This window comes from Tribolium madens, unplaced genomic scaffold (genome assembly GCF_015345945.1).
Source record: "Tribolium madens isolate multiple individuals breed KSU strain unplaced genomic scaffold, Tmad_KSU_1.1 Scaffold_91;HRSCAF=231;Tcas5.2_LG7, whole genome shotgun sequence".
Classification (NCBI taxonomy): Eukaryota; Metazoa; Arthropoda; class Insecta; order Coleoptera; family Tenebrionidae; genus Tribolium; species Tribolium madens.
In genome coordinates, this window is record NW_025401063.1 from 4,511,151 (window position 1) to 4,528,017 (window position 16,867).

At 37.3% G+C, this 16,867-nt stretch overlaps 4 protein-coding genes across 6 annotated transcripts; 2 read left to right on the forward strand and 2 right to left on the reverse strand.

Moving 5' to 3' along the window:
* The first annotated feature begins 8,963 nt into the window (after positions 1-8,963).
* Positions 8,964-10,484, forward strand: LOC123010580 (MRG/MORF4L-binding protein). 2 transcript variants are annotated; one of them, XM_044407588.1, is made up of 2 exons: positions 8,964-9,113; positions 9,161-10,484. In XM_044407588.1, the coding sequence occupies exons 1-2, from the start codon at positions 9,041-9,043 to the stop codon at positions 9,736-9,738; spliced, it is 651 nt and encodes a 216-aa protein (XP_044263523.1). In that variant the 5' UTR covers positions 8,964-9,040; the 3' UTR covers positions 9,739-10,484. The 2 variants fall into 2 exon arrangements, with proteins under 2 accessions (XP_044263523.1, XP_044263524.1); XM_044407589.1 differs by having other exon boundaries at positions 8,978-9,109.
* LOC123010578 (cysteine-rich protein 2-binding protein) lies at positions 9,732-11,848 on the reverse strand. 2 transcript variants are annotated; one of them, XM_044407586.1, is made up of 9 exons: positions 11,547-11,848; positions 11,358-11,495; positions 11,158-11,309; positions 10,935-11,110; positions 10,822-10,889; positions 10,601-10,776; positions 10,260-10,553; positions 10,027-10,208; positions 9,732-9,979 (listed from the first exon to the last, which is right to left on the reverse strand). In XM_044407586.1, the coding sequence occupies exons 1-9, from the start codon at positions 11,783-11,785 to the stop codon at positions 9,809-9,811; spliced, it is 1,596 nt and encodes a 531-aa protein (XP_044263521.1). In that variant the 5' UTR covers positions 11,786-11,848; the 3' UTR covers positions 9,732-9,808. The 2 variants fall into 2 exon arrangements, with proteins under 2 accessions (XP_044263521.1, XP_044263520.1); XM_044407585.1 differs by having other exon boundaries at positions 10,027-10,553; positions 11,547-11,785.
* LOC123010579 (serine/threonine-protein phosphatase 2A regulatory subunit B'' subunit gamma-like) lies at positions 11,848-13,963 on the reverse strand. Its single transcript, XM_044407587.1, has 3 exons — positions 13,516-13,963; positions 13,204-13,363; positions 11,848-13,153 (listed from the first exon to the last, which is right to left on the reverse strand). Exons 2-3 carry the CDS (start codon positions 13,247-13,249, stop codon positions 11,886-11,888), a joined length of 1,314 nt encoding a protein of 437 aa, XP_044263522.1. The 5' UTR covers positions 13,250-13,363; positions 13,516-13,963; the 3' UTR covers positions 11,848-11,885.
* On the forward strand, positions 12,931-16,145 carry LOC123010577 (XK-related protein 7-like). The gene is made up of 3 exons (XM_044407583.1): positions 12,931-14,102; positions 14,154-15,279; positions 15,325-16,145. Exons 2-3 carry the CDS (start codon positions 14,177-14,179, stop codon positions 15,974-15,976), a joined length of 1,755 nt encoding a protein of 584 aa, XP_044263518.1. The 5' UTR covers positions 12,931-14,102; positions 14,154-14,176; the 3' UTR covers positions 15,977-16,145.
* The last annotated feature ends 722 nt before the right edge of the window (positions 16,146-16,867 follow it).

Below are 16,867 nucleotides of genomic sequence, written 5' to 3' on the forward strand. Positions count from 1 at the left end.
TACTTCGAAAAATTTTATTCTTGAGAAAACATCACATTTTTTTCCAAGCAAAAAACGTTTGGTTCTAGACTTTTTATTCACCTGGTATGTTTAAAAACCACTGCTTATGGTCCAAATTATTTTATTCCTTATTATCCACCATTTTATCGAAAAAAAAAACCCCTTGAATTCAATATTCAATTGTCTTTTTCTCAATAAAAAAATGACAGTGATGTCATCGCTTGAAAACAAATTAATGAAAGTAAAAATTTCAGATTTATACTAGAATATGTACTTATCCTATCTAACTTGAAATTAATTTTATTTTTAGAAGATTAAAACAATACATAGACGATTGCTGATAAATCAAAGTAGGCTATGATTCTGGAATTAAGTTTGCAACACTGAATCAAACAGAAACAGAGGATATGAACTTGACATATGTCACATCTTCTGTCTCGTTGCTAACCCAATTTCAAAATTGATCAGAACTGAATGCATAGTAGTGGTAGGTATCTGTTTTTATATCCGTTTTTTTTTTTCAAATATTATTTTTATCAATAGATAAATTTTAGTCCAAAAATACTTTTATCTTTTTATAAATAAATCTATTTTATTTAATTGAATTAAGATTTTAATGATGATTCGACAAAAATGACTAATTACATACAACCCGACAGATATCAAAATTTGGAACAAGTCGTATGACTTTGAATAAAAAAATGTTTCATATTACATAACAAACATGACTTTTTATTTTAGACCTAATAAACACTTAATTCTCATAAAATATGAAGTCACCCACATGAGAGTATAGCGAAACAAAATTTGCTGCTAAATAAGTGGTCGTACCCTCATGTCTCATATTATGATATTTATTTTGTCATTTATTCAATGAAAATGTTTGAATCTCTTAATTTCTTCAGTAAACAGAAACGTTGATTTCATTACGAAACAGACTCAGATTTCTATAATTTAAGTCGGGAGTAGTGAAAACTATAATTACTTGCGCCGTTAAAAACTGCATATGTGATGGTGATTAGGCTTAATTAAATTATAATTATAAGAACTAAATTAACAGTATTTGAGCTTTATTTTTCCACCAACATTTTTTTATTACAAATTTGTATTTTGTAGTTATACAAATGTCAACAATTATTCTTTTTCCTGGTCCCACTGGAAAGTCCAGTCTAGTTTTTTAACCAATTTTTATCCGGCACCTCCCAAACTGGGTGCAACTGCTGCACATTTCCATAAACATCTAATCAAGCCAGAAAAATGCAAGAATGAAATCGCTCAATTGGCGCAAAGGCTTTCGACCTCGTCTAACATGTCTTTTATTGCAAGTAACTGTCTCCATCTCCCAAAAAACAAATGAATCACGCGAAATTCCGAGAACTTGGTGCATAAAACATAATGACTTTGAGGGGACTAGAATCATCTGGCCCATCATTGCTGACTCACCCTGTATTAACTCATTTGCATCGTCAGGTGTTTTACAATTGACTTTTTCCGTTGTTTACTGTGGGCGATTTTAGTAAAGAAGAAAAATTTTATTGTTTGTGTGGCTGGTAGGGTAAGTCCGGGAAAGATGGCCACATTTTGAAAAACGTGCTGTAAAATTATCTTTATTTTCAAACCACGAGTGTTTTTTCTGCAAGATACTAACAATTTTCGATCAAGTTGCCTAAATTATTTATCATTTTGTATTGGCCCACACGTTTTCCATTGAAAATTTAAAACGTGGAGCTTTAGAAATTTAGAATGGTTCCTAGTTCCAAAGTCCAGTTCTCCCGGATTTACCCTACCAAATATTGCACCAGGCCGTGGTACTGTTATTTTTATCGGGTTTTTCGCAGCGAGTATCGATTCTACCTGCATCGAAAACACTTTACTGGTTACCACCACGATCACCATTATCGACCTGATTTGTTTTTTTAGCTGTAATTTTGTTATTATGGTTCCATTAACTTGTTTATTCGGTTCTAATTGTTTTTGGGTTTTAAGGACGATGCAATTTGGGTACTTTGGGCAAATTAGCCGGCTTTCAAACGTCAGCAAAGAAATAATTATCGACAATTATTACTACTTTAAAAACACAAGAAAAAATAAGACTTATTTGATCTCAAAAATTTCAGAGAAATTTGGATAATTTGGCAACACTTCATTTTTTTGAAATAATTTCGTTATTACAAACTATAGTTCGAATTTTTACACACAACATTGATCTGTCTTAATTATTGCTTGGTAGAAAAGTTACTAGAATTTTATTTTGCTTATCTGTATTAAAAAATGTACAATTTTGAAGTTATAATTACGAAAATTTTATAAAAAATTAGCAAATTTAGGTGCATTATGTACATACTGATTTTTTGTTTTATAATGAATATTTGTAATTATCTACTAATACTTGTTACTATTCATTAAATCATAAATGTTTTTTTATTAATTAGAGAAGAAAATTTCAAATTCGAGCTACACTGGCACTACAAAATCTCATTTTAATAAATTTTCTTTGAAAATGACTTTCTCGAAAAGAATTAACAACTTTCTAATGTGACTGGGACCGACCCCCTACCCCCAAATTTTAATTAAATTCTCATTGGAAAGTAATATTTTCCAGAAAATGAAACTTCTAACGAGAAAACTAAAAATCACGTATTGGAAAGCAGTGATTTCAGTTAAAAAATGTTTAATAAACACAGTTATGCCTTTGGAAAATGAAAAATGTTGAAAAGCAGTTGTAAAAAAACAACCGTTTGGTGTAAAATGCGCATGAAATTGCCTCAGAGTTTACAAGTCAATCGACTGTCAGTCTCTCAGGAGGAAATTAAACAGCGTGCTATTAAAAAAATAACAATTTTTATTTCCTTTTATTACAAGGTAATTATTATCGGAGAGAAATAAACGCATCTGGGACTTTATTACCACTAAAACTCGAAGACAACGTGTAACTGTTCTTTCTAACAATGAAAATTTATGACCAATATGTGTTCGGTAAAACACCGGCCATTATTTAATATGTTGCCAACTGAAATTTGCAAGTCACTAGTTTTTTGACCATTTTTACAACTACAAAGTTGCGTTCTAATGTCGTAATCAGTTTTGTAAATAAATAAGACCGCAACCACGCACCTCAAAATCTAGGAGTTTTTGTTTTTTTGATCAACTTGTGAAATATTTGAGTTAGTGACATTTGAAAATTTAATTTTATGGAAATAACATAAATCAAACTGTAGGTAATTGTTTTACCTATTTGCAGTAAAAACAAACATGGTTTTTGGAAGGGAATGTTCAGTTGTTTGGGTTGGTAACATTGAAAAATTTGAACACAGAATTGTTATATTTTTTGCCAAGTAGGCCATGAAATCTTAATTTGGCAACAATGAGTGAAATTCAAACGTCACAATTTTATAGTCAATTGTCATTCATTTCTGACAGGCAGCCGCTTTGCGTAGCCGTCACCTAAAACAACTCATGACACCATCAATTCATTGTTGCTAAAAGATTTCTTGTCACAGCATTTGTTATATAGTCATTGTTGCCAACTTAATTTGAATGTCAAAGATAAATTTTTCCCCAAAATCTAAGAGTTTTTGTTTTTTGATCAACTTGTGAAATATTTGAGTTAGTTGTCATCAGTGACATTCCAAATTTAATATTATGGAATTGACATAAATCAAACTGTGGGTAATTGTTTTACCTATTTGCAGTAAAAACAAACATGGTTTTTTGAAGGAAATGTTCGGTTGTTTGAGTTGGCAACATTGAAAAATTTGAACACAAAATTGTTATATTTTTTGTCAAGTAGACCATGAAATCTTAATTTGGTAACAATGAGTGTCAAACTCAAACGTCACAATTTTATAGTCAATTGTCATTCATTTCTGACGGGCAGCCGCTTTAGCATAGCCGTCACCTAAAACAACTCATGACTCCATCAATTCATTGTTGCTAAAAGATTTCTTGTCACAGCATTTATTGTATAGTCATTGTTGCCAACTTAATTTGAAAGTCACAGACAAATTTTTGCCCATTCTCCATTTGAATTGGTCTCAGCAGGAGCCTCCTGCAGCAAGAGTTCTTCGGAATCGCTAACAAGGCAATAAGCAATATGTAATACAAGCCGCGATGGCTTTTTACGGTCGCGATTAGGTAAGAGTGCGATTTAATGTCTTGTATTAGAGTGTGTGACCTTCGCAGCAATGCAGGTACCTGCACTGCTTGTCTGCAAAGGTACAGCAGGTGTGGCGTTTGTTTCAATTTCCACATCCTAGTCCCACTTATTTTAACGGATTCCGAGAATGTCGCCGTTTCTTCTCTTCCGCCAAGTGGCCGGAGACTTAAAACATTCGCATGTTTTCAACTTGTATAATATGAAAACAGTCATGGAATTGGTGACAACGACCAATCACGTCCTATTGCGCTTTGCGCTTAGCCAATCACACGTTTTTCTTCCTTTCTTCCACCATTGTGCTTTTTCGCACGAGTGTACCGCCGGTGGAAACTTTGCACGTTTTAATTTATGCAATGGTACCGTTGCACGCCAATGTGCAAAAGTTCAAACCTGCCCATCTTAATAAAACTTATATTTAGTTAAGTAACATTTTCGGAAGAAATATCCCAAAAAAAATTTAAGCGTAACTTTAGACACATCCAAATTTTTAACAATTTTTTAATAGAAAAAAGTAAAACAAAATCTGATGGTTTTAAGAACATCTTGTAAAAATTTATCTTGTGACTTAAATTTTATCCATTCTTCTCAAATGAATTTTCAAATTGTAATAAAAAGGACATTGAAAGGCTACATATGTGGTTAAAGACTATATTTGAATGTGTATTTATTGCAAATAAAAGTTGTATCCAACTTTTTAAAAAGTAGATTAAAAATTTATTTAATTCAGTCAAAATTTCCAGAAAAATGGCCCAAATTCTTGAAGAAAGTTATCGTTTATAACAAAACCCACTATAGTGTCTTAAGTGTAACTTTATACATCTTATCTAAATACAATCATTGACAACTGTACTTAACACAAACTAAAACTGCAATTATTAAAATTATACAATTTTTCAATAGAAAAGAAATAAAAAAAAAACTTCTAATGGTGAGTTATATCCGAGCCCTTCAAAAAAACCTCATCTTATTAAAATTACCGAAAAATTCAAAAGTGGTTTTACAGAAAGTCATTTCGTCAAATTTTCTATTATTTAAAAAATGCAAAGTAAAGGCATCAAGAGGGCATTGAAACTCCAGATAATTATGGGTCAAAGACTATATTTGAAAAAATGAAATTGCAAAAAAAGTTTACATTTTATTCAACATTTTGTAAAGTACCTACATAAATTAAAAATCTATTTAATTGAGTAAAATTTCCGAAAAAATGACCCAAATTTTTGAAAAAAGTTATCCTTTTTAATGACACATTTTTCAAATGTAACTTTATACACATTCAAATACCATTGACAACTGTGTTTACMAAAAATTTAAACTGTATACATAATAGTTTTCATTTTAATGTGCATCGAAGTAGGTWGTCGTTGAAAGGGATCATTTTAAGGTGGCAACCATGAGAAAATTCAAACAATCCCAACCTCAATCTTTCCGAAAAATTATTTTCTCAAATAAATATGTGTAGCCCAGTTTTTGAGGTAGCAAAAAATAATTAAAGTTAACAACGTAGTTGTAGCAAACAAAGAYTTTTGTCATTATTGAATGACTTTTTGTGTGAATCGGCCTTTAAATTAAAGACACATTTAGATTCTACAACGTACTTGTTGCACATTAATATGAAAAAGAGTACAATTCTAATTAAATTTAAATAATTTTTTAATAGAAAAAAGTAAAAAAAAATGGTTTTGAGAACACTCTGTATTAAAATATTCCAGGTGAGTCAAGTTTTATACGCTCTTCTCCAATGATCTCTTCTTAATAAAATTGATGAAAAATTCAAAGGTGTTTTTTTCAAGTAGGAGCAATATTGTTAAATTTTCAAATTGTAGTGAAATACAAAAAAATGCATAAAGAGGGCATTGAAACATATATGGTCAAAGACTATATTTGAATGTGCATGAAGTTGCAAATAAAAGTTTTATCCAACCTTTTAAAWAGCAGATTAAAAATCTATTTAACTGACTAACAAAAGCCACTATTTTTTCGTGTTTACCATAAATTTTTAAACTGTAATTATGATTAAAATTACACAATTTTTGCACACAAAAGAGTAAAAAAATATTCCAGGTGTGACAAGTTTTATCCGCACCCCTCAAAATTCTTCTTCCTATTAAAATTGCCAAAAATTTAAAGTTGTTTTTTTAAGTAAAACAACATTTCATTCAATTTTCAAGTTGGTGAATAAAATGCAAAGTAAATGCATGAAGAAAGCATTGAAACGTCACAAATGCTATATTTGAATGTGTATGAAGTTACAAAAACTTTACATTTCTACCAACATTTTAAAAAATCGCAATTATTACATCATCAGTGTTTGTTCCTTTATTCGCTTCCATTTGTAGTAATTGGCAACTTATACAGGGTGCACCAGAACTCACACCCCAGGGAAAAATTTCAAGTAAGATAAAATACCAGGAAGATGGGAAAACTGTTTAAAATATTCTATATGTCAAGAAAGTTTGACATTTATTTTTTGACATTTGMCATTTTTTATGTCTATTTAATGATACTGATGATATTGTATATGTTTTTTTATAATTATTTAGTAAAGGTACAAAAATTTAGCCAATAAAAGCCACAAATAACATTAAACAGAGTTACAATTTAGAACACAGCTTCCTTGTTTCCTCTTCTAACAGCCTGTAGCAAAAAAACTAGGAAAATTATTTTTCCAACAAAAATAAATAGAGTCAAAGTGCAAATTCTAAACTCTCATAACTTTGAAACTTTTATAGATAGAATTTTTTTTAACATTTGTTTCCTGTTCCCAGTATTTTACCTTACGTGGCATTTTTCTCTGAGGCGCGAGTTCTGGCGCACCTGTAGGTATGTTAGAAATAGAACAAAAAATATTTTTTTGTTATTTCGCCTCGTCATGAAGGAAGGAAAGTTCGGTGGAATCAAGCTTCCACCAGATGAGGAACTTCATCACCATCATCGATTTTTTCACACAGGTGAAACTCCATTGTGCCCCCACAACGCGTTGTCGTCTTCATTTACAGCCACTCAATAATACAATGGCAATTATTGACTTTACTGTACAATCCTCGGGCTAGATTCTAGCAAACATTCGTCGCTTTCGCAGAAGAAAATCAAAAAGAAACCCGTTTTCTGCTATTTTATCGCCAGATCCGTGTCAGATAAAAACCCCTCTCGAAAACAGGCGCCGGAATCACGGCGATTTGGGCCCTAATGGCCTGCTTATTGTAATAACAGTATGCATAATGGAACGATTTGAATTTTAATTGACGCTATAGTGACGTCAACTCCATTAGACAAGGGAAACCGTTTGCTGGGAAGGCGAAGAATTGAAATATTATAGTCACAGTCGGCTTGACTTCGTGAATTCCGACACAAAAAGACGCCTTACGGGACCTCATATTCCCCAGAAATGCAACTTTTTATCGATAAAGAAATAATAAAATTGTGAATGAAATGACAACGACCTCTGTTAAAACGAAAAAATTAATCATTAGTCGTTGCCCATCCCTTTTTAATAACGAAATAATCATAACCGGCAACGGCGTTAGAAAAGTCGTGTTAAGAGCCCCCCGAGCCAAACACATGCGAGTTTGCTTACTTTTTAAAAGTTATTTGTAGGAGCTGCAAAATGGCTATAACTCCAATATTTACCGTAATGTAAATTACAGAATATTTTGCTAACGCGTACAAACATCTGTTGTTGACTTTCATCGATAAAAAACCAGTTAAAACTAAGCACACAATGCTTAGCACTAATAAAACTACCAGAAAGTCCTTCCGGGACGACGACTCAACAATTTCGAATTCTAATGCGTTAAAAATTTCAAATTATTCCACTTCCATTTCCAAACAATCGATCAAGCATAATTGTGAACCACCGGGGGTCGCAGTGTCAAGTCGCACATAAACACAAGTCATGGTTTATTGCCTTTTTGTGCCCCCTTTTTGGCGAGGAAGTGAAGGTTGCCGATCTCTGGGCCCAAAACCGGCATTACATAAAAGCTCAGCCTCCAGCGTTCACGAGTATGCTGTATTTTGGCCGTTTTTCCCCCCATTTGATGGTGAATGTGGCAAGGCTGAACAAGGCAACGCTGGATTATATACCGGTGCTGCAGAAGAGCCGCCTGACAAGATACCAGGCAATGACCGCATCGAGAACGTTGAACCGAAGACTCCATTTCACCGGAGCGGCTAATTCAGTTCCGGGATGTCTTGTTTATTTATTTGGGCTCCGAACACTTCGAGGACCGGGCCCACATTGCTTTCCAATTATTCCAAGCACGAAAACACTCTCGGCCCACACCTGAGGCGAATTGAGGATGCGCGACGTGGGGCTCACGCCGGACCTGTGCTCGTTCCCGTCTGATGATGGTGCAAGTCTTGTCACCACCGCAAATGAAGCTTTTTCAGGAGAATAGAACCGTGTAAAGCGTGATTACAATGTGAGAAATTCTCATTTGAACCAAATTGCGCCAAAATTTGAAAGGAACACCACCCAGCGGGCGCAAAATTCCCCAACTGGACCAACGTGATTTTATAGTTTTTTGAATATAATCTGATTATAATTCCAATCTCTAGTCTTTGTTTTTTGACCACTGAATATTTAACTTTATTTTTAAAAATAAAAAGCACACGATAAGAAAAAAGGGACAAGGATCCAGGGCAGGAAACATAACAATAATTAACAAAACATTTAAAACGCTTTTATTTTTCAAAAGAAACAACATTTTTTAATAATAATATACAATGTCACACCAAGTAATAAATATAAATACTCCTAATAATTAATAATCTTTTTAAATGAGGCTTTAAAATTTAAATATGGCGATCGTGGCGCCCCCAAACGTCAAATGTCACTTGTCATTCGGCGTTTTTAATTTTCTTGGTTAATATATTATTACAGCCCCAATGGACGAGATTGAGTGGAATGTGGCCCACGAGGGGCAGTTGCTGGAAGCCATGGTGGGGCACAAGCCCGTCGGTACGTTCCTCTCACACCTAACCTCACCAACTGAGCCCCCCTTTCAGGCGTCAACAAATACTTCCAAATGGCCTGTATCTGTGATAAATTCGCCGACAGTTGCCAGAAAGAGATAAATTCCGCCAAGGTTTGGGCCCACCTCGAGACAATGTACAATTTGGAAGCTTTGGATGAAAGCGAGTCAATCCCTTTCCCCAACAGTGAGCGAGAATTCGCGTTGCCCGACTCAGACTTTGGCTCTCTTCTTGTGAAAAAGGAAGACGATAAGAAGTTGACGCAGAAAGGCCGCGAGACCCCTAAGTCACTCAAGGAATTGCGAAAAGAAGAAAAAACACCAATTAGGAACATTAAAGAGGTGCAAAGACGCGATAGTAAAGACAGTAAGGAGAAAACCCCCGCGAGTGCTAAAAAAGAAATGAAAAAAGAACCGGAAAAGAGTAAAAGTAAAGGTAAGAGTAATAGTAGTACCCCCAGAGAGGAGAACAAGACTAAAAAAAGTGACGACACCCCCAAATTGACAAAAAGGCCCACTAGAGGCAGCTCAAAACCCGACGATTCAAGCTCAAGTGGGAAATCCAGTCCAATAGCAGTCACACCACCTGCGACAAAACGACGACGCATTTAAATAATTAATTTATTTAAAAAAAGATGGATAAAAAGTGCCTCAAATAAATTGATTAAAACTTGATACAATATCACCTCTCAAGACGACAAAAAAACGCATGTTTAGATTCGCTCGTTTCACGTATATACTTATCATAAAAATTTAAAACCACCGCTTCCACTTTAAAACCGAATTTTTGGTACAAAAACAACGCCGGATTGTTGATTGACACGTGCAGAGTGATGTCTTTCCCGAGACTGGTCTGAAACAATTGATTAATTTAAATCCAATCAAAATTTCCTTAATTACTTGAATTAAATGATACAGCATGAATTTCCCAATTCCCACGTTTCTCCACCCCGGACGTGTGAAAATAAACGAAATGTAATTTTCGGTGTATTTAACATTGGGGACGAGGAATGCAAACCCCACAATTAGTTTTCGGTACAAAACCACGCAACTGAAATCGGGGTATTGCAAACACTCTGTTACTAAAAAAAATATTAAACTTGTTTTGGTTTTTTGATTTTTTGGCCACTTACAGTCTATTCCGGACCAGAAAAAGTTGTTGCAAAGACTGTTAATGGCAGGGATGTGTTCAGGTTGGACGTAGGTGTAGTCAATGGGGGCCCTTGGGGGCAAAACATATCCTTCTGTCTTCTCGTTCGCTTTCATTTGTATCTCGGCCATTAGACGTATCCAAGACGGATAAGTTTCTGTATCTCTTCTTATGTAAGGTTTTAAATAAATACTGCTGTAAGGCGAGAGAATTAGTTCTTTTCTGATACCTCCCATCAACCTGACTTTCATTTGAGTTCCTTTCGGTCTAGACGCGTCTGAAACACATCGTGTAACAATTATAAAACCCCCAGACTTGACTCACTACTAAAGCAAGTGTTGTAGTGACAAAACGGGTCAAGGAGCTTCACAGACTCCTTGTTTGGCTCACTTGGGGGCTTACGTTGTTGAACTTCACTCAAATTTTGTTTTACATAAGTCGGAGTTAATTCATCACCCAAGTTGGAAAAAACCGGCGCATTCTTATTTAGTTTCAAAAGTCTAAAATTTCATTGTTATGTGGGGTTTTTGAACCGTGAAACTTACTTCTTTGACGTGCTCTCAAACGTCGGTAAAAGACTTTTTCGTTTATTTACTGTGAAGTTTTTACTAATCTGCAAAATGCGAATTATTTTAGTTCAGAAAGTTATGTTTTGTACTTTTTTAGTTTCATCGTCTGGATTTTTTTCTAATTCAGGAACATCAACAGTGAATAGAGGCGTTAATAAATCATCGTTTTTGATATTTTTGTGTAAAATCTGTGTAAATAACTCGGCGTCTGAAATCGATATTTTTAAAATCTTCGATTTTTGTTTCTCGTTCGTGAGGGCCGAATCTGAAATAAAGGTTTAACTTGTGATTTATTGATTATGCTTCACTTACACAAGTTTGAAATTACGTTGGGGGTGAGTTTGGGGTATGTGAGGGCCCACCAGGCCGGCTCGTTCACGACCGAAGTCCCCGATTTAAAAAAATACGTACTGAAGTGGGATAGGGTCCCAGCGACGGTCCCAACCCATTTTTTCTTCTTTTTACTACAAATCTCACGATTAATTCAATAAATAATACCGTTGCTTTCTTACAAATCTCGCAAAAAGAGAATTTCCCAGTTTTTGTCGATAAGCGAGGCTATGTGATTCCGCCAGTGAAAGTACCCTTTGCGCCCCAAACCCGGACTCCGTGACTGCAAATGATACAAAGCCAAAACTAATACTTTTAACCTAAAAGAACTCGTCCACGGAACGTCCTAAATGTATACAATTTGTATTTACCAAGACATTTTCTCCCTAACAAACGACTCGGTTCCGGTTTCAGAACATTCCTCACAGGTGAATGTGAAGAAGATGTCCCCGTGGAGGCCCCCAGGTACCGAACCATTCTTGAGACACCGCAAATGGACGCTTTGCGAACACAGACTACACGTTAGGCCTTCGTCGAGACAATCCTCCAACTTGTTTGTGCAATATTTACAAATTTTGTACTCGATTTCACTCATTTTACAAAATAACATAACCTCACTTTGTGACAGTTGTCACGTGATCACGGCGGGATTAAAAAAAATCAAAACTAAAATACATAAAATCGTGTTTATTGAAATAATTATGAGAAATTCAGTCTTGCGAAGGCTCGGCCGTGACCGCCTCCCGATTTTCGTAGGCCCAAAACCGGTGAAACTCAATCAAAATGCTGACAAAAGTGTCTCCCTGTCCACATGCAATTAAATCGTTCAGAGTGATTTTTTCCGGATCTTTGGGCCTCACCATGTCAAAGAGTTCATCTTTAACGTCTTCGAAGGACACAGCTTCGGCTCCATGAGCCCTCATTTGGTCCTGAATTGCCCGAAAGAAATAATTCAAAGTGAAAGAGTCCAAATAGCCTTGACTATTTATATCCAAAATGCGGAATAAAAACGCTAGAGCTTGAGGCTCCGCCCGATTTTCCAACGCTAGCACTAGATCTAGATAAGTCTTATAGTCCATCTCCCCAGAATAGGTCAAGAGTGTTTGAAAGACACGGTCTAGGAAGGGCTGTGTGAGAGTCCCCGAGCCGTAGCCGGCAAGTTCAGACTTGTTCAACATCCCGTTGTGGTCCCGATCGAGGTTCAAATAATGCCCGTAGATGCGCAGAGTCGAAGGGGCACTGAACCAGTTTTGCTCCTGGACTTCCTTACTCAACTCCTCGTCCCTCAACTCCAGTAAATCATCAAGGAACGAACACGCCAAAATGTCCAAAATTCGCACACGGCCCGCACGTACCCCATCAAGAAAAAACAGGAATTTTCGAACGGCTGTGCACACATAAAAACTATAAAACGACTTTTCCAGCCCCTCAAGTTGCGGCAACGTTGGTAACAACTCAGTTATGTAATTCTCCAAGTCGATTTCGGTCAAATATCCCTGTCCTGTGCTGTCATAAAGCGATAACCCTATCCTAGTCTGCTGCAGCCACACTTTACGCATCACGTAGTTGAAAAGCGACATAATTGAGACCCTCCCCTGGGGGTCACCCTGTTGGAGTTTCGCAAACACGACCGAAGTGAAGTACGGCTTGACTTTGGGGCCCACCAATGACACCACTTTCTGGTAATCAGTGTAAGTGATTAACTGCTCCTCAGGGTAACTTTGGTTCTGATCCAAGATCACCCATAGTTCCTTCAATTCGTTGTTATCCAGAAGATTCTGACTTTTGCGTTTTAGTAAATTAGAGCGGCTTTCCTCGCGCAGTTTTTGTCTCAAAGGCTCATCTTCTTTTGGTAATTTGTTGTAAAAACGAGGAATACCGGTGATTTCGTTTGGTAGTTTGTTGCAGTACTGCTTCATGTAGGCCTGGAAATACTCATCTTCTTGTTTTTCCGACTCGGAGGGCGATTTTTTCACACCTTATAAACAAAATCGAGTGAAAATTTTGAAACTGTAAAATTACTATTACCCTCGGTTTTCTTCAATTTTTCCTTAAGTAATGACTTTAAATCCATTTTAGTGTTCGATTTTTGGCTTCTAAGTGCTACATTTAGGCGTAAATAAAAAAATAAATTGTTTCCTAACCACGAACTTGAATGACAACAATTCGAAAAAATGACAGGAAGTGGCTACGGTCACAAAAAAATGTAGTTTAATGCTCCTTTAGTACAGTTTTATGGTAATTGCCTCAATTAAGTAATTGGGATGAGTTTAGTGAAGTGGTATTCTAATTTGTTTAAATTTTTGTGTGAAAAAAAAATGATTTGAATGTGGTCGTTACCTTAGCCACTGCCGCATTCCGTCGGTTTTCTTCAATTTTTTTCTTTAAGTAATGTCTTTAAACCTATTTAAATGTTCGATTTTTGGCTTCTGTTTACTACATTTTGGAATGAATAAAAATAATAACTGTTTTCTAACCATGGACTTGAATGACAATTTGAAAAAATACCAGGAAGTGGTTACGGTCACAAAAAATGTGGTTTAAAGCCCTTTTATACCGTTTATGATAATTGTTCCAAAAATTAAGTAATTGGGATGGGTATAGTGAAATGAACTTGTAATTTGTTTAAATTTTGTGTGGAAAAAATTAGTTTGAGTGTGGCCGTGCCGTTAGCCACTGCCGCATTCCTTCGTCAAACCGATTTGCGCCACTGTGTCCTTTTAAATAAATTGTCAAATGTTGAGAAATTGTGTGAAAGCGGCCCGAAAATCGTCCGTGAATAGGAGTTGTGTTCCCCGTGGCCCCCTTGAAGCATTATGAAGCCATGGAGCGGTGCGTTTTAGCCCCAGCGCCAGGTGTTAAAATCCCATTTCAAGTATGAAAGGAGGTTAGGAATGCGGGCAATCGCCCAAGCAAATCCCGCACAAGTAGGTACCATGAATAATCCGATCGGAATCACCTAATCGCATTCCTTCTAGCATGTGATGATTCGTCCAGAGTCATGGCAGAATTCTTGCCATTATGCGACCTCCTCTTCAATGTAGTCTCCCTTGCCGCCTATTTCTGTGATTTAGTCTTCGACATTCTCATGGTGTATGCGTTGTACGAACGCGGCTTGGTCCTCCTCTTCGCCCAATGTCTGGGGGCCATCGTCTTCGCGACAATCGTCACGCAAATCCTCTCCCTGCATTGGTACTTAGTCAAAAAGCCCTCGGGGTTCCCCAAAGTCCTAGTAATCGGGCTGCACGTCATGCAGCTGGGGGTGTTGTGGCGCTACGGCCGTCTTCTTGTACCTGTTCATTTATCTAGTGTAAAGCGCGAAGTCCGAGATTTGTGTATATTGCGACTAGTACACGGGTTTTTGCAAGCAGCCCCCATGCTGCTCCTGCAGCTGAGTCTCTTGCCAGGCACCGGACACGGCCCCCCTGCCAATCTGGTGACAGTCTCGGCCGCCTTGTCTCTATTTTCCGTCTGTTGGGCCTTAGCCTCGTTTAGCAAACACGTCCAAAGCGTGGATAGATTAGTCTTGACTTGGCTGGGGGTGGTTTCGCAGTTGTTGTGGAGGGCGGGGACCGTCACAGCGAGGGCCCTAGCCCTCTCCGCCTACGCCGCTAGCTACCATTCATGGGTGTTTCTGGTCCTGGCCCTGCATTGGGCTTGCATGTTCCTGTGGTTGTTGTCACCGCGGAGCCCCTTTCACGGCCAGAGAGGGAGCAAATTGGGGGTTTGTGCCCTAATGGCTGCCATATATATTCTTGCCTACGTCAATTTACAAGAGAAGCCCCACAGTCGAACCATGACCATATTTTACGTCGTTATGTTACTAGAAAACTGTCTTTTGGTGGGGGCTTGGCTCGCAGCTGCGTGGCAAGTGCGACCGATACATTGGGAATTGGTTCCGATTCTCACAATCGTACTTTTCGTCATTGGTATTCTCTTTATGTTGTTGTATTATAAGTTTTTCCATGTGAGAAGACTCTTGGAAAAGCCTGCGGCGCCACCTGGTGTGTTCAATTGCCGATTCAGCAGCCCCTCAGCTGCGGCCCTCTACCGGAAAAAGAAAAAACCGACGAGTTTCGTCCCGCCTCCGGGTCTAGCCAAGAGGTGAGCAAAAAACGAAATACAAAAACATCATCATTGATTTTTTAGCCCTAGTCTAGCGACCGTGGCTGTGCCCTTCTGGCGACGCCCCCTCCCCTCCTCGAGCGAGAACGAGGGCAGCAGCGTGGGCTCCCGCGTCAACATTCACCAAAAACTCCAAGAGAAGAAGCAAAAACAGTTGGCAGAATTGAAAATCATCGAAGAGGAGATCAAACAAGGGAAACTTGTGGGGCCCGAAGGGGCCGATTTGGACGACAGACAGCCCATCCCCAGGGCTAAGCGGCACGTAGAGCCCCATTTATTAAGTCTCGCCTCGTTGAATAACTTGGCCAGTTATGGAGTGAATCTGAACAGGAGGCCGCCTCCAAGGGCCCCCCGGAGTCGCACACCGGAATTGTTACTAGCTCCGCGGTACCTGTACTGTGAGTGTATTGTTCCGGAACCGGAAACAGTGGAATTGCCGGGACCTCATGCGCCCAGTGATTTGGAAAGTCAGGTGTCTTTACCGAGGTCCTATACACTCCCGAGGGAGTTTAAGTATTATAGGAGGCAGCGGGCCGGAAGGCCGATTCAGACTGTAGCCTCCACTAATAGTAGTGATGGGGATGTGGATTCCGCCGATGATGAGTCGGATTGTAATCCACCACCGGCCATTGTGAGACATTTAAGGAGGCCCTTCAGACATGAAACCAAGCTGTGAACGGGCCCTTTTTTTGTATATTTGTTTTTTATATGGATTTACAACGATTTTATAGCTACTTTTACAAAGTTATGTCTAAGGTTTTGTATTAAATTATATTTTTATATTGTAATATTACAATTATTTATTACTGTACATCATTTTATAATTATATATTTTTTCCTAAAAGCCGTTCAGACTTCCTTTTGCAGGCGATCGCAGCGCCCCCACCGTTCATATTCTTTGACATAGAGATTAATGTACAGTTGCGGAATTAAAATTTCGGGCAGTATTGTCATTTTCATAATGTAAACTCTAAAACAACCTTTACATTAATAACCTCATTTTTTACTTTTGGCATGTTTATGTCACCGCCTCCTTAACCAATGTATCAATATCCCGCCTGGGCATTTCGTAAAAAATGCATTGGAGCAGTGATTCCGATTTTTTCTTAGTTACGGGGGTTACTAAGGAAAAACTGAATGAGTTTTAATTATTAACGAAAAATAACGCAATTAATAAAAGCTGGGAAGGAAGGATACAACAAAACAAGATACGCCAGGGAGAATTGATATTATGAGGTTGAACCCTTTAAGCTAAAAAACTGGATTTGTCAAAAATTTTCCCCAGATTAAAGCGCCAACGGGAATCAGTTGAACTCAAAAAATGCGCAGGCGAGAAAAGGATTATTTCTATGGAGACGGCGATGGTTTATGTCATTTTGACTTAAAAAAAAGCGTCACTGGCAGAAAAGTTTAATTGTCAAATGTCTGTCATGATGACAGTAAAAGGTAGTTTACAGTGAACTTTTTGAAGCGACAGAAAAATACTGCCCGAAATTTTAATTCCGGAACTGTACTTATTTCTGTCCCACGCTGTATTAACATTTCAATTTAATTGAGATATTTTCTG

What these genes read in the sequence shown, in the direction of transcription:
- LOC123010580 (XM_044407588.1), top strand. Translation starts at nt 9,041, where the DNA reads ATGGACGAGATTGAGTGGAATGTGGCCCACGAGGGGCAGTTGCTGGAA. An exon ending in GGTGGGGCACAAGCCCGTCG is followed by an intron (nt 9,114 to 9,160) that starts GTACGTTCCTCT and finishes CCCCCCTTTCAG; the next exon opens with GCGTCAACAAATACTTCCAA.
- LOC123010578 (XM_044407585.1), bottom strand. Translation starts at nt 11,785, where the DNA reads ATGTTATTTTGTAAAATGAGTGAAATCGAGTACAAAATTTGTAAATAT. An exon ending in ATTCTCTTTTTGCGAGATTT is followed by an intron (nt 11,310 to 11,357) that starts GTAAGAAAGCAA and finishes TGAGATTTGTAG; the next exon opens with TAAAAAGAAGAAAAAATGGG. An exon ending in CAACGTAATTTCAAACTTGT is followed by an intron (nt 11,111 to 11,157) that starts GTAAGTGAAGCA and finishes CCTTTATTTCAG; the next exon opens with ATTCGGCCCTCACGAACGAG.
- LOC123010579 (XM_044407587.1), bottom strand. Translation starts at nt 13,249, where the DNA reads ATGGATTTAAAGTCATTACTTAAGGAAAAATTGAAGAAAACCGAGG. An exon ending in AAAATTGAAGAAAACCGAGG is followed by an intron (nt 13,154 to 13,203) that starts GTAATAGTAATT and finishes TTTGTTTATAAG; the next exon opens with GTGTGAAAAAATCGCCCTCC.
- LOC123010577 (XM_044407583.1), top strand. Translation starts at nt 14,177, where the DNA reads ATGGCAGAATTCTTGCCATTATGCGACCTCCTCTTCAATGTAGTCTCC. An exon ending in CCTCCGGGTCTAGCCAAGAG is followed by an intron (nt 15,280 to 15,324) that starts GTGAGCAAAAAA and finishes TTGATTTTTTAG; the next exon opens with CCCTAGTCTAGCGACCGTGG.